We start from the raw sequence: 16,349 nt of genomic DNA, 5'->3' as shown, positions 1-16,349 counted from the left end.
TATGATTTTATACATCAGAAGTAATGAGATCAGCACTAATCAAACTAGATATACAGTCTTCAGTAATAACGATAGCAGGTTGATGAACCTGTGTTAATCCTGACAGATTTCCTTCCAGTGAAGGTCCAGCTTCTTCTTGAAAAAGTTCACTGATGGTGCTGATACCACTTGTTCTAGTAAAGCGTTCCAGTCATTGACCACTCGATGAGAAAAACGGGACCCCACCTTTAGTTTATTAGATCGCGGTTTCTGAACCTTCTTGCTAGGACCAAGCGTTAAAATGGTCTGTAAACTCTAGATAAACTCGTCTAAAAACCATTGACTAATCAGACTTGTTGGTAGCAAAAGCCTTTATGTGGATTTGTTTCATAATTGAAGAAATCTAAGTACAATTTATAGGCAACCATAGAAAGTATGACAGAAAGTAAGCATCTCACTAAATCATACAACAGCAAGACTGATGTGACAACACTTAGACACAAAGATAGTACAAAATCACGTTTCTGTGCAGAAAGACAGATAAGATGTTAGATAACCAATTCATTTAGCTTTCAATTCAACCAAGATTGATCGAAGGTGTAGCACACTTTTAAGGGGGTATATAAAGGCTAAACGGAAGATTATCTAAGAAATAAGTGGGAAGAAATTGGCCATTTGTGATATCTACTGTTCTATTGTAACACCTAGTTTGTACTCTTTTTTACAGTTGCATTGAGAATATGTCTTTCATGACATTCTGTATTTGACTCAAAAATATAAGTAACGATTCAAATATGAGAACAGTCGTCCATATTCAAGATACAAAATGTACAAACTATTAAGAAACAAAAAAATAATAAAAGTTTCGATACTTAGACCGTAACTGTACCACAAAGTTGCCGTCAGGTGCCTAATATAAAGCAGCGTCAGTATTGTGTGACATTTTTACAAATCATGTTTAGCAGCTCAAACAGATCGTTTATCATGACAATTGCAGCTTATTAACTACAAAAGCTTCAGAACTTGAATATACAATAAGTCCACAGGCTTCACTACATGACCATGAATAAAAAAACGCACATAATAAATGTAAAACGCAATCAATTTGACCGGTTTTTGTTTATAGGGCTAAAAATAAGATTCTAGACACGTGTGAACATGACAAAGATTCCGTAAGATTCTTTATAAATATGAAAACTAGTTCATTAAATCTCGATGTTCACGAAAACTCACATTTATTTTAGGATTCGCGGTGATCAAAAATTCAATATTTCGGGGCATTTAATCAAAATCGGTAGTTTAAAAAAACGACTAGGAATGAGATGAAAAACAAAATGTATCACACATTAAGAGACTACATCTCTGTAAAATATTTAGATAAATATTGATTCTTCTATTTATGCTGTCAGAAGAACCCTAGTAATATATCCTATACTCATGTTTACGTATTGGCGAATAAAGCATTCTGACTACCCCATATATTGAGCACAATTTAATCAAAAGACTAGATAAGTTTCGCGATTGTCCTCCTTGTAATGATACATAATTATGTACATGATTCTTCACACACTACTTTATTCTGTATGTCTATTGGTCTGCAATCATATAAGCTGCTAGAGCACTTTAGTTAGAGCATACTTGTAAAGCAGGAAAATAAGATCTAACATGGGTGTTTCGCCTCTGGTACATGATTCACTTGGGTTACTTTCAGAAGGTGTAATGGTGAGCTTCAAGTAAATTTACATTATTCAGGTTCAGGTATGTTGATTTAGTCAGTTCTTATCCTCCTGTAGCCTACCAAGAATGAAGGTACATGATTACTGCCTTCCATGGTCTTGTAATGTATTAGTAAATTTCCGAACTCGTTTCAGGATATTACCACTCTTTCCAAGGAAAAGTGATCATATCCTGAATTCCTACCTAATGGAAGGTTGATTGAAAAACTAGCAACCCTCAGGTGAACAACCAGGAAACCGAAATTCATAGCTTTAGGCGGCTTCAAGTTATTCAGAGATTACGAAGTGTTTATACGATTTCCAGATTTTGGACTTCCAGGACAAAACTGAAGAATAACATTCAAAGTTCAAGATCAAAGTTATGTGCGAACTGATTTCAGAACTTGGATAGAGTAAACGGATTAAAAAGCTATAAAAAAGATTATATTCACAACTATAGTTTGTAATCAGCCAAATAGTTCGAACTTCTTCCGTAAAAAATGTGTTGCATTCATGTTGTGAGTTTTAAGATGTGGATGGACGTAAGTTAAAAGAATTTCAGTAGTCAGTAGGACTAACTGCAGTTAGATGGATTCTGACAATATTGTAGAAATAGTGAGGTGTTTCGGGACCCTAGTCAAGCCATTATTCAGTGGATCACTGATTATCTATAGAGAAGCCAGTTCTCTTGGTTATCCTGACAGGATAAGACGAGTTAGGTATTAACTTCTAGGCCTCACTTCGACGTAAGCCAGTGGGCTAAACCATTCCCAACCAACCTGAGTAGACGAACCAGAACATAGTTCACACACATCGATGAACTGCAATTTATTGGAATTTCTCTGTCATCCTGACCAATGATGTCTATGTTCATTCACAACACAAGTCTAGAATACGTCACATGCTAATGGTCGATTACCAAAGAGACACTAAGCGTTTATCTGTAAATACTAGAATTTTAGGATGTTGTACACTTCAGTCTTTTTGTAGCATATGATTTCACCGAAGCATTAATTAGTCGCCTTTGTATACAATAACCCTACACAGTTTAATACCATTTACATAGATAAGGACATATGCAATACGAATTTCTAGGCAATGATTAATAAATATTCGAAATCGTAGGAGTTTCTGATCATCTGTAGTTTACACCCCTCAGATTATACCTTTATAGGTTCTGACGAGGAAGCATCTGTCATTTAGGCATTTCTTTATTGAGAATAGGGTGTGAGGCGCCATTTAATTCTGCTCATGTCTTCGAGTCATGATCTTAATGAATCCTTTTGGCAGTAAATAAAACTGCGTCAGTGGATTCACGATTGACTCCTCAGTCACCGTGTCGGCAGATACTGTGAAGCGATGGAATGACACATGCCTCGTGCTTTCCTTGCTGTGGAGAGGATTCTTTTACTCCAGAATGTGACACTACCGCTGTTCGAGTCTTCTATTAGAATGTTTCTAGGGCAACCAAACGAACTTGAGGTAGTCGGGTGGAAAGATGTATTCGCACTATAAGCGGAGATGTCGTAGTATATAAATTTTACCATGTCTTTGGAAAAGGTGAGTTTCACGACAAGTTGAAATGTCATCTGGTAACAACTCTCATACATCCGCTTAATTATCTTTTACTCCATGCACTACCAATTCAATGAACTTGACATAAATAAACAACCACCATTAATAATTTCCAGTGATTTGCTTGCTATTTTGCATCCGTTCATAAAAATAGTTCGAATCGAACTTCAAGTTAGCATGCAAACGACTAGGTGGGATCAGACGATGAGAAACTTTTTACATTCTCTCTATCGGTCGTTCGAAAATCGAAACAAGAGAATAGATCAAATAAATTATCAGCAAGTAAAAAGTTACGTGATTCTCTGTACAATCATATTATGGCTAACAATGCATCACGAAGGTTTCATTAGCGTGATTTTGCAGTATAGTAGCTTCTATATGTTTTAAAAGGCCCAAATAAAGTGGGTAAAATAAAAAGCAGACAGAATATGCATGTTGACTAATATTTGATGGATGGGTGGTTTACTGACTTCAGTTATTTCTAGAAACCATAAAATCATCACTAAACCCTGTAACAACATTCGAGGGATCTATTTGAAAATTGCCACATCCTGTTTACGATTTTTACATATCAGAATGTTGAGAGCACGTAGGCCATAAATAATTACTTCACTTAAATTATGAAGAGGCGTTAATGAATGTAATACACTGAAATTTCCATTTCGTTTGTTCAGCAAACGTACTACTAACTTATAATGAGGTTATTTATTAGTCGTTGTGCTACCTTCAGAAAAATACAGAGGGAAGGAAACTCTTAAACACCAGCTGGTGATAAGAAAGAATGCAACAGAAAAATCCCAAATTACTTATAAGTATATACTTTATTTTTCAGTAGCATGCTATTATATTCACGACCCATAGATGACTTCAGTCTCGTAAGCGATTTTTTAATGATCTCTACAGTATAATTAATTCAAGATTAGGATACGATTCGGACACAGCCTTTCCCGTCTTGAAAGCCGAATCGTGAGTAATATAAGTATTACTCGAAAAGGAAAATACTTATCTACATTTATAACATTGATGTAGACACTGTTACCACCATAAGCTGGAAATCAGCTCATTCATGTTCATATCCTGTTGACTACAAGAGATCATCTAGATAAGTGTTACTAAACATGCTTAGAACCGGTATGATAGTAGTAATTTGTAATAACCATTAGAAATATGGAACATCCAACTCATTATACGTACAAAATGCGAACATGGAAACTGCATTCTTCATTAAAATGACGATATAATCAATACTAAGCGCTACGGGGTTTACTCCATAATTCGGCACTAAAACTTGAGAATCTATGCACCCAAAAGTGATTTGTAGAAGTTGTGAGAATAATATCACTTCGAATTGTTAGACTTCACGTCAGCACAATGGAAGCAGGGATCAGCAAATTGAGAAGCCATAAAAATAACGATACCACTTGAAGTTGAAAAGCAGACATGATGGTTGCCCAATATCTCGGATAGGTTGAGGTTGGAAATGGGAACCATTGAATTCCAACTAAGTGGCTTGAAGGTTAGGAACCCATCGAGATACCCCAGTGATATAGGTCTGACACTTCATGGGATCACGAATGCACATCTCTGAGAAGTCCCACACTAGGGCGAAACATTTATCCCGTGCCTCGTGGTTTTCAGCGGTTATCTAACTAAATTCAATCCGCAAAGTCAAACTTAGAATGATAAGTACTATTCAAATCAAATAAATTATAAACAAAGGAAGGTTGGGAGTGATGTTAAGCTCAACATGTACAGGCAGGTAATGAACACAACCAAGTCAATTAAAGGTAAATTAGAACTCCCATTGGTTATTGAGAATGATAACATCTGTTATGAGTCACAAGATAAACGAAATCCCAAGCTCCTTGCGACAAGGATGTTTTCAGTGTATTTATATAAACTGTTACGTGAATTTACACAACTATATAGATACATTGTCCCATAAAGCAACACTAACCATATAAATGCAGGATCTCGATAGCAACTGGAGCTAACTTACGGGGCGACTTGTTTAGACCACCTATTAGTATTATATCTTTTTACGTACCTACTACTCATAAGGTTTTATACTGAGCGTAGTGAAAGAGTACCTTATGAACTAGTTTCAGATCTCCAATTACTTGCAGTGGGTTTACTGTATTTGGAAGCTAGACAATGATCTCTGAAATATCTATCAAGACCATTTAGAGAGGATAGACTCGTTTTTCGGTAACTAAAGCATAGCTACGAAGAAATATGAGTAGACAGAAGGAGCCACGTGATATAAACTTTAAGAAATTGGTAGTAAACTGATAAAGTTAAAAATAGCATGAAATAAGGTGGATTTCTTGTATAGCTGACAAAATAAGTCAAACAACATAGTAACGCAAAAAGAAGTGATAAGGATTATTATCATTATTATTATACAAACTAACAACGTAAAATATGGAAGCATAGTGACAATAAGACACAACGTTTCATCAGCAGTCAATGCTTTTACACTCAAAATATTTTACATTCATCTATCTTTGAGCCTTAATATTGTATACGTTTTAATATCAGCACTTCAGTTTATATCCACTGATGTATGAAATGATGTTATACACGGATTCTTAATTAATATAAACTAATCATAATGTTCCTTTTTTGTCAAATTCATAATAAAAGCAAATAAAGCCAAAAATTTATAAACGTGTTTATGAGAGCATAAAATTGAATTAAAAAGATTACCATTTATAAACTGAATGATGAATACAGATTATCTTTAAGAAAAATCACACGGTAATCAAGAAAAGTAAATGCATTTTGCCTCTTGCAACAAAATAATAATCCAGCATAAAAAAAGAAATGACTAGTTAAAAGATGTATACAGATTCACTCATAAATAAGTCCTTTTTCTCTTATTAAATATCACCATATCGAGTATATAATGTATATAATAAACGTAATGTTGCTTTTAAATCGTGGCGTAATACATTTTCAGGTTGATTATATTCCAAGTCAATACCTTCAACATCATGAGCTAATTGAAAAGCTACTTGAAGATTAGCCAACTTTTGAGCGTCTGTTGTTGGTGTGATATGATAAGCATGCAGTGGAACAAAATAGTTGCCAAGTAAACCAAGTAATAAAATGAAGTAGACACCATCACTCATCTTCGAAAAAAAGCATAAAAAAGAGGGTAAATGGAAAATCAGTGAAATTGAAACAAATTAACACTCATTATCAAAATAGATTAGAAAGGAAACCAAGTAAAATTAAGGTTGTTGACTTTTATGCCTGGGATATTATATCTTATGAGAATAATATGGATTTTACCCATGGAAAAGAACCTTGCTAAAAAACGCTAACCACAAAATATTATTTCAACCATTTAAAATCCGTTTTGTGAAATGAAGGGTCCACATAATAGAAAAGTTATGACGACTTATAGTGAACGCCGATATTCCGCAGAAGTCAGTAAGCTGATACCACTTTAGACGACTAAAACAACAATTCACATAGATATATGGAATGTCTGAACAAAGTGACAGACCGGCAGAGCTATTAAATAGCAACGGAAAAGTAATTTTCCTAATTTAAACATATATTTCATCATAGATTGACGCATCACCCGAAGAGAATGGTTGAAAACCGGAAAGTTCTGGACAGATACTTTTTGTTTTAAGTAAAAGAAAACTGTCAAATGATACACACCTAAAACTTCGTCAGTAATTGAATCCAGACTACACTTAAGGTCATACTAAAATTAAATTATCGATATATTCAACCTTAATCAATTTCAATGTACTTAGGTGACAATTTTTAGTAGTGAGACCCGCTACTATTTCAATCTGACTTTTATTGACAGACAATAATAAAAACATAGCAAACAGTCAAACTTGTTTACATAATTCAATGTTATTTTCAAAAAAACTTGCTTGAAAATAAAATCGATGAAAATTGTAAAACTTTTATAATATGACAGTTATCGATTTATATATAAATCAGTGAAAAATACACAATTCTTAAAACTGAATGATTTTGGTAATGATTAAGTTAAACTTTAAAATCACCCGCTTTTTCTCAAATTATAACTTTTAAAACATAATTTGAAAGAATAATAAAACAAAGTTGGCAAAGCATTAATTTTTTTGTAAGAAAACGAAAAAAATATTATAATCAGAAGGGGTTTTTTGTGGAGATTTAGTAGTTTCATAGTTGAAAGTGTGAGTCAGTTGTAGCTAGACCACCAAGGAAAACCTGAAAGCACTGAACACGAGACTGGTAGGTCCTGGGTTCGAATCTCGCGAGGTGAGGTCGTGGATGCGCACTGCTGAGAAGTCCCACAATAGGACGAAACGGCCGTCCAGTGCTTCCAGGTTTTCCTTGGTGTTCTAGCTTCAATTAACTCACTCTTTCAACTATGAAAAAATATTAATCATAAAAATGAATGATTTTTTGGTAAAAATTTACTAATATATTCAAATAAAACAAAAATGTTTATTCTAATCTCAAAAGGTCTATTCATTCAAGAAACGAATTTAATCAACTCAGATAAATTCACATATTACATACCAGTATTGATACAAAAGGTAAGTTGTAAGTAGTAAGCAGTGTTTTATGACAAATTGAATCATGAAGACAATGGATATTATTTCTTCATATCTGTCTTTCTTCCTGTACTATATCCTTATATACAACCTTTCTTTTATATATTACCACCACTAAATTAACTACTTCTATAAATTCAGTGTTCATCTTGTTGTGCTAATGAGGTATGGCAACTTGGAAAGATGCATATGTGTGCTTGGTCTTACGTTGTAGCTGACTGACTGACTGACTGTATATTATTTGAGAAAGTCAGATATTCTACATAGACCCGATATTTTTTTTGGTAAATATTCTTCTAGTACAAGCATAAATGATAAATCAATGTGATTATCTATTTATAAATTTTAATGTACACTTTCCCTACAATCATTTTTGGTTTATTTAATATCGAAGAATTCCCGGTTAAACTTAGTGTCTAAATAAATGAATTTCACTTATTATTTAACACTTGCTTGTATAATTCATCAATTTATGTATAGTACTTGCTCTTCTTACTATTCTTTTCCATTCTCCCCTGGACTCTTGAAAAAAAGATCATATGAAATGTAAGCTTTTGTAAGTAACCATGATGATTAGTGGTAATAGACATTCAAACTTTATCAAAAACGTAATTGTAGATTGGAATCTTACAAGTAATCAGTTAGTGATATTTTATCTCATACAACTTATATGGCCTACTATATATATATATATATATATATATATATATATATATATATATATATATATAGATCGTTGACTTACTTCATTTTCCAAATCAGTAACATGTAGATTCAGTTTATTCAAATTACGATTTACAAATGTTTTTAAAGTTTGTTGAAATGAAGCCAATTGTTCTGGTATGGCACAATCAACCAATGCACTTATAGCATCATGATCAGTTTCTGTATTATCTAAAATACACAAAAAAATTATGGGAATGACTGAAAGAAGAGGATCTACGAGGTTTTACGAACATAGTCTCCGAAATATTCACTTGGTGTTGTTTACTAGTATTTTCCCATTGTTATTTAGGACTGAAATTGATAAGGGTGAACATCAACTCTGCAGGTACATCCAGCTGTTGTTTCTTAGTATTAGGTTAGTAGTAATTCTCAAACCAATCTTTCACATATATGATATTTTAGACAAACATTCATATATTAGGAAATTATTTGAATAAAGCAAAATTTGACGATATATATATATATATATATATACCTTGTTCATCTCCAACATCAGTAACTAGTTCAATTTGACGTCTATGTTGTAAAATACCATTGATTTTCCGAACTATTAAAACAGTTAGTTGAACTTTACGTGGTAGAATTATGGCTGGAGAAAATTTATGAACTAATGCCACCAATAAACGTAGTATAGCCACTAAATCCCGATTATACACAGCAGAAACAGGCCATAGTTGGGCAGCACGAACAGGTGATATGCCTAAAGCACCATTGATTTCATCAATTACAATCTAATAAATATAAATGAAAAGATATTGAAAAATCGCAAATAATCATGATTGAATTCATTTAAAATACTCTTAGTAAACTTATATCAATCTACAAGTATAATTGCAATATAAGGATGACCTTGAATAATTCCTAAAATGGTTTTGTGATTTCAAAATCGTTTATCAGCTAGTAACCGAAGAGTTTATTATAAATCAAAAATATTTTTCAGTAGAAGTAATGAAGCCTGTTAAAGTTAAGTGGTTTTAAGGAGTTTAATTATTCTTCTTCTAAACTTATCTTCATGGAACTATTTCGGTATAACTTTAGTTATTTAGAGTGCGAAAATATTCACACTAAAGATTATTCACTGAATTTTTCTTACAGCCACACATAATTCTATAGAAAATAAAGCATCCTTTGGAAAATTTAGATTACTGAATATACTGACGACTTTTTTAAGACAACAATCTGACAAAATCACTTGTAATAATTATCGATTTTAGCATTGCTACTTCATAAATTGAACAATTATTCAGTGTACAATTAATAAAGTAATTTGTTGGGATTCACTTAGTATTGTTTGTTTGAATCTTCCCATTTATGTTTAGGACTGCAGCTGGTCAGTCTCTAATTGGCATTTGTGTATACTGTGCGTATTGCCTCGGTATAGTCTAAATTCACAAGCATTGTAAGCAAAGATGGATAGTGGCTAGAAGTTTGTTTGAGTTTGTCACGGAAAAACAAACCAGATTAAAGCAAAATCTCACTGATTCATTTATTATATTTATGCACAGTTTAAATAGAAAAAAATAGGCATTTAAAATCTTCAATGCGGTCCTTTTCTCACTGTGTGATGACCAAAAGACTGTTTTCTTAATAACTACTTTAGACGTTTAGAACAATGAAAAGGCATTTTCATTTTTATTGCAATTTTTACATAAACCAAGATAAAAGCCCTTCATGTTATTTTACTACAAGTGAAAATTAGAAAGTAGTTCGTGGCTTATCCCAACTAATTCACCAGACTATAACGATGTAACAGAAGCAAAGTAGGTTACCTGATACAGGGTATAAATAAAGTTAAGGTCTGGAATATTCATGAAAATAATAATCTGGTTAACACATTTCACGTTCCTGTTGACGTGGTTTGCGAGACTTACAACCTTATCAGTTCAAATTCAGTCGGTAAGTAGTCTCTGAGATCGTAGTAGTAAAATAAAAAGTTTAAAATAGTAAATTTTTATCATGTCGGGTGTGAGGCAGTTGATCCCTAAATACAATGGAAGATGGTGCCCCCAAATGCCCTGGTACGGCCGAGAGTGGGGAGAGTCTACTCTCCCTCTCGAAATGCTCGCACATGGCCAGCGAATATATAGCCTCTGCCAGGGAAGTCCTACTCACTGCCTTCTCGTGGCGGGGGTGTTGTTTACGAAAGTGAGAGGACGAAAAGCGAATGTCCGGCGCTTTAACCGGGTTGGTGGACACGGAGGGTCCACCTAGGGGAGTTGGAAAACCCTGATTCCAAACCAATGGTGCACATGGGCTCCAGTATCCTGATGGAACGAATGGCGGACGAACCTGTCATTGGTCAACGGCTACCATGGGACTGCATCTCCTCACGATGCTCCATTGCCTTGTGGATCAGACCTTTTGGTCAAAGGCTCGGGGTGTGGCCCCCTAAGAAAACCACCTGCTTCGGTTTGGGCACCCGGGCAGTATCACAGCCCACACACACAAATAGTGTGGCGCATATGTACCTGGTGCCCTTTTGTACCAATATATATGTGTTTAAATAAATAAATAAATAAATGGAAGATGGTTACGCAACCTCGTAGATCGATTGCAGTTAGACATTACCACCGTCCAATCCCGCCTAAGAGGTCTAGAAATTAGGCGTTTGTGCGCGAGACCGAAGGACCTGAATTCGATTCCTGAGCGAGGGATCATGGACCATCTTCCATTTTCTTCGGTGGGTGCGCACTGCTGAGTCGCATACTAGGAAGAAACAGTCATTCAGTGCTTTCAGACTTTCAACGGTGGTTTAACTTAGGACAGTTCATGATTTCAATAATACAATTTTAATTTACATTAGGTTCAAATCCAGTTTTCTACTTTCAATAATCGTTAATATTTATTAGGTTTGTTTGATGACTCTCAATGATCTGTGCATTATCACCTTAATTGAGAGTATCAAAACACAGATAACTGTATGTTTCCTAGAAATTTTACTTAGTTTCTACATCTTGCAAGATCGTTTACCAAAAAAACACCTTAATTATATTACAAGGATTGACACAATTCTACCGACTTATTATCCCTATAATTGAAATTTGAGCAAACCTTTGTGTTAGATGATAATAGCTAATTAATTGTCGGTAAACCATAATGTTACAGTGGCAACTTAAATAACATTCAACAAGAAGAATATGTCTAAAAAACAACAAGTCATTTTTGGTAGAAAAAAGAATGTAACTTACTTTTAAACGTTGTTTTTGGCCTATTTCAGTCTGCGCTACTTCTGGATGATTAATTTTAATATTTAGCAATTTTTCAATTAATTTTTGCAATACTTGTCCATCAAATAAGTCTGCTTCTAGATCACGTACTAAAATTCTATCATCTACAAGTTCAGTATTAATCCATTCAATAAGTGAGCATGATAAATCATGAACTAATGGATGTTCCTAGTAGAAAAGTTTTTTTAAAAGAAAAAAGAATCTATGTAGATATTTATGCGAATCCGGATCAACAAATTTTAAGAAGCCAATTGTGTTGTATTGCAGTTTATTCTAATTGCAATTATTTTCTTTATTTTCGTCAACCCACCAAAACAAAATACATATATTTGAATAAAAATAAAAGGTAAGGGAAACAAATAAAAATTTTCTATTCTATAAATCATTCGTTGGAATTGATTAGATAAGGTCTGTAATCTTTAATAATTGGTATTCAACACTGCAACTGGTAAATGTTTGTTGGTTTATTTACATCTTGAGATCGCCTAGACCTTTCTCTTTAGTTTATTTACGAGTTTTAGCATATCTGGCATATGGCTAACAGTAGGATCTGAAATGTATGCTTCGTCCCACCTGGGACTCGTTAGCCGGATATACCTTCGTTCCAATGTTGGTCCTCATATTGAGACGCAAACCCAGTATATATCGATTCAAACGCTAATGATGATGAAGACTAACAACAACCTCATCAACTGATTCACCATTATCCCCTAATACCCTGCATCTAACCTCACTATTACTTGTCCGGCGATCCCAGCATATGCAAGCAATATTTCAAAGACATCTGTGATTAAGTTCTAGTAACTTGCGAGTATCTTCTACGTTTCGCAGCCGTAAAGTAGAACAAAGCTAACTGCTGCGCAGTATACTCGTCCCTTAATTGATAGACGGATATCTCGTCTTCGCCATAGATGACGTGAGTTGGCAAAAGCCAAACGAACTTTCTGAATCCGTGCACAGATTTCGTCAGATACCAACCAGATAAACGGAGAGTGTATCTCGTCGGCTCTATTTTGGTGGGGTGAGGTTAAGTGAATGATCACACTAGGATCCTGTATGCGTGTTTAGGAGACACAGCATACATCAATGATACGAGATTCCAAGGTTTTAGCCAAGGAGGCCTGTTGACCGATTTGACTTAAGGTACGTACGTTGAAGGACCCAATGTGTAGTTTGAAGTGAGGTTTTAATAGGCCTGGGACAGTGTTTCGCGCACTAGAATCATCGGCCATGGTGACAGTTGAGAAGGAAGCCGAAGGAGGAAGTTTAGAGTTGAAATTCCAGGAAGTAGAAATAAAAGGAATTGAAGAGGGAAATTGATTATGAATACAGTGATCTTGAGTGCTGTTAGAGGTATGAGGGCGGTTATCACTTCCCGGTTGCCCACACCGTGGAACGGTTCTTTCGGAGGTCCCTGAAAAGTAAATTGGATTAGAGGTGATCTCAGTGACCTGAGAGCGTGACCGCAGTGCCTAGGGGACAACTGCTTGAAGTCAGTCACACACAACCTTCTTGTGAGCAATTTTTGTGTTAGCTCCGTACTTGTTGGGACCTTACGGCTGGCGACGAAAATTCGTGGGATAACGCGAGGTGTTCATTTTTAGGGTTAACCTTTTTCAGCCCCACCCTTTCTTGTAGGAAGGTAGCATCGCTGTTACGCTGGTTGTTTGAAGGAAACACCTTACTGCTGTCACACCTCTGTACAATCAGCAGTACGACTTCGCCTTCGGGCCTTGGGTTTGCTACTTTTAGTCTTAGCGCTCTTCAACTGACCTGTCTGGCATGGTAGGACCTTGAAGAACGACTGTTCCAGTCAGTATAGCCCGATTGATTAATTACCATAGGCAAGCCCGGCCACCACGTTAAGGTAACAGCAACGGTGGGGATATGACTCAATAAATTAGCTGTATTCGTTGGTTGCATAATTAAACTTTATAGTGCTGTAAATTGTATTTTATTCATAGTGTCAAATGCTACTTACTTCAATTTATTCAAAATCTGGCTATTAATCAGTAAAATAAAATATGTAGAAATTATATTCAGATATTAATTTACGTGAATAATAAATCGGTATCTATCATGTTTATCTCCTTCCTTGCACTGAACCATAAAACTTTTTATTTAGTTCATACTCTCTAACAGATGTACATACAAAGCAAAACGAACTTAATATCTCACAGTACTAAATTCTAGTTTGATCACCAAATTGTCTTAATTTTATACATGTAATTGCTAATTATTATTGATCGCTTTTATTATTAAAATGTAAATACACACTACATTCGTACCAATGCGTCACCTTGTTTCTTTCCTCCTTTTCTCTCCTCAAGAGTCCCACACACACATACACACAGGTATACGAATACCTCAAGGCTAGATGTGAACCTATCAAAGGATGAAGGTTACAGTACTACATCAAAAAAGATGGAAATTGAAAATAAGGAACACTGAATTTCAATTCAATGGTCTAAAGACATTATATTTCACAAAACCTGAACCTACATATAAATAAAAATGATATATTTGTAATATACCATTTAGTCCAAACTTAATCAGACCTGTTTTTGATTGGTTGCACCTGATATTCTTGCTGACCATTTGTACTATCTAAACTTGGGCTAATTTAAGTTGGTTATTTATTTCCTGAAGAAGTGGCTTACACTGAGTCACGAAATGTCAGAAAATTTAAAAACTTAATTTTTCTACTAATTGGGATACTACAAATATATGATTTTTATTGATAAAAATCAACTCAATACTCAGTTTATTCGAAATTATCAAGTCAAACCTTGGTATTGACAGCTACTGAACCTACATAGTTCAATCCTGTTTTGATTCATGGTTCCGCAACGTTGAAGAGTTTAGGAGTAGTAAAAAGCACCTTTTCAATTGATATCGATTCATGATGAAAAGTAACCCGCAGATAAAAACCACCAGTTTTTGTTAAGTCAAACATTAATAACATTGATGAAAACGTGAAGGCGAGGATTGGCAAAACAAGAATAGTATTTCTACAGTTGAAGAACATATGAAACTCAAAACAACTCTCAACCAACATCAATGTCAGAGTCTTCAGTACGAACGTCAAGACAGTTCTACTGTACGGAGCTGGAACTTGGAGAACTAACACAACCATCATCAAAACAGTACAAGTATTTATAAACAATTGTCTAAACAAGATACACAATATTCGTTGACCGGATACCATCAGCAACAGCCTATTGTGGCAGAGAACAAACCAGCTTCCAGCTGAGGAAATTAGTAAAAGATGTTTGAATGGATAGGACATACATCACGGAAATCATCCGACTGCATCATGAGGCAAGCTCTAACTCGGAGTCCTGAAGTGAAACAGGGGAGAAAAAAGCTGAAGAACATACTGCATCGGGAATAGGAAGCAGATATGAAAAGGATGAATAGCAACTGGATGAACTGGAAAGGATTGCCCAGGACGGAGTTGGGTGGAGAATGCTGGTGAGCGACCTGTGCTCCTGCGTGAGGAATAACAGGCGTAAGTAAGAACTAATAACATTACTACAATCTATGATTGTTAAAAATAGGTAACGTTTGAAACTAAGTTTTGAACACCAAACCTGCTCTGCTAACGTCATTTTTTCAGCATATCATATTTCAAACGGGAGATAAATTAACAAAATGAAAGATGATAAATACTATATAAATCAAAATAAAATCCCTTATTTATGCATGATATGACTAACTTTTGACTGAGGTTCTATCATAGAGCGTTCTTCACCCTCGGCCAGCTGATAACCATCAGTACCGAGATCAACTGGAGCTGGAAGTAACGGGTCCTCCATAGCCTGTCGCGCTTCAGCTGCCAACTCTTCAGCTTCTTGTTTCCGTCTTCGTGAACGTGACAGCGTGTTTAACTTAGCTAAGAAGCCAGACTCTCGGGAATCAGCTCCGCCACCAACATTTGGACCATAGATTCCACTTCCAAAATTTGAAGCCCCTGGGCCTACAGCACGTCTGGGAGTCCCAGGGCTTTGAAGGTTACCTGACTGTGGCTGTGGAATTTTTTTAAGAAGTGTGCAAGGAGATTAGGTTAAGTAACAACCAATTAAATGAGAACCAAAGGGATTCCTTATCGAACAATATTGGTCACCAACAATTTTTAATGGATGAGAAAAATGTAATTGTGTCGGTTCACTAGAATCCTACCACATGACTTAATAGTATTACACTCACCGTGAGTTAATAGTTTAAGTGTAATGAATAAATGTATAGTACTTCCATCAGATAAACTCATGCATAACAGTTTCATAGTTAAACAAACTACAGGGATCAGCAAAGTAGCACATGTGAAGTAGATAAAAAGACTTGAAACAATCGACTCATGAAAGTAAAATAAGTGTACAGATACTTGAATTCATGAAAATTCTTGATAAAAACCAACACAAATATAATGAAGTTAATCTAAAATTCAGATTAGAGTAATTTGTGTTTGGGATTAGTTATTTAATCTATACAAAAGAATGATCACGGTTTAGAAAACTCGTAGAATATCAAATCTAAGTCCCACAGAAGCATTCTAG

General features: G+C 34.9%; 1 protein-coding gene across 1 annotated transcript; it reads right to left on the bottom strand.

Moving 5' to 3' along the window:
* Positions 1 to 6,151: 6,151 nt before the first annotated feature.
* Smp_210410 (peptidase Clp (S14 family)) lies at positions 6,152 to 15,611 on the bottom strand (the record flags this gene model as incomplete). The annotated part of the gene is made up of 5 exons (XM_018793435.1): positions 6,152 to 6,403; positions 8,586 to 8,734; positions 9,042 to 9,297; positions 11,755 to 11,961; positions 15,513 to 15,611. 5 exons carry the CDS (start codon positions 15,609 to 15,611, stop codon positions 6,152 to 6,154), a joined length of 963 nt encoding a protein of 320 aa, XP_018647948.1.
* Positions 15,612 to 16,349: the final 738 nt, after the last annotated feature.

The sequence above is a fragment of the Schistosoma mansoni genome, chromosome 1 (genome assembly GCF_000237925.1).
Source record: "Schistosoma mansoni strain Puerto Rico chromosome 1, complete genome".
Taxonomy (NCBI): domain Eukaryota; kingdom Metazoa; phylum Platyhelminthes; class Trematoda; order Strigeidida; family Schistosomatidae; genus Schistosoma; species Schistosoma mansoni.
Note: the sequence above shows the minus strand (reverse complement) of the source record. Positions and strands in the feature narration are given on the sequence as shown.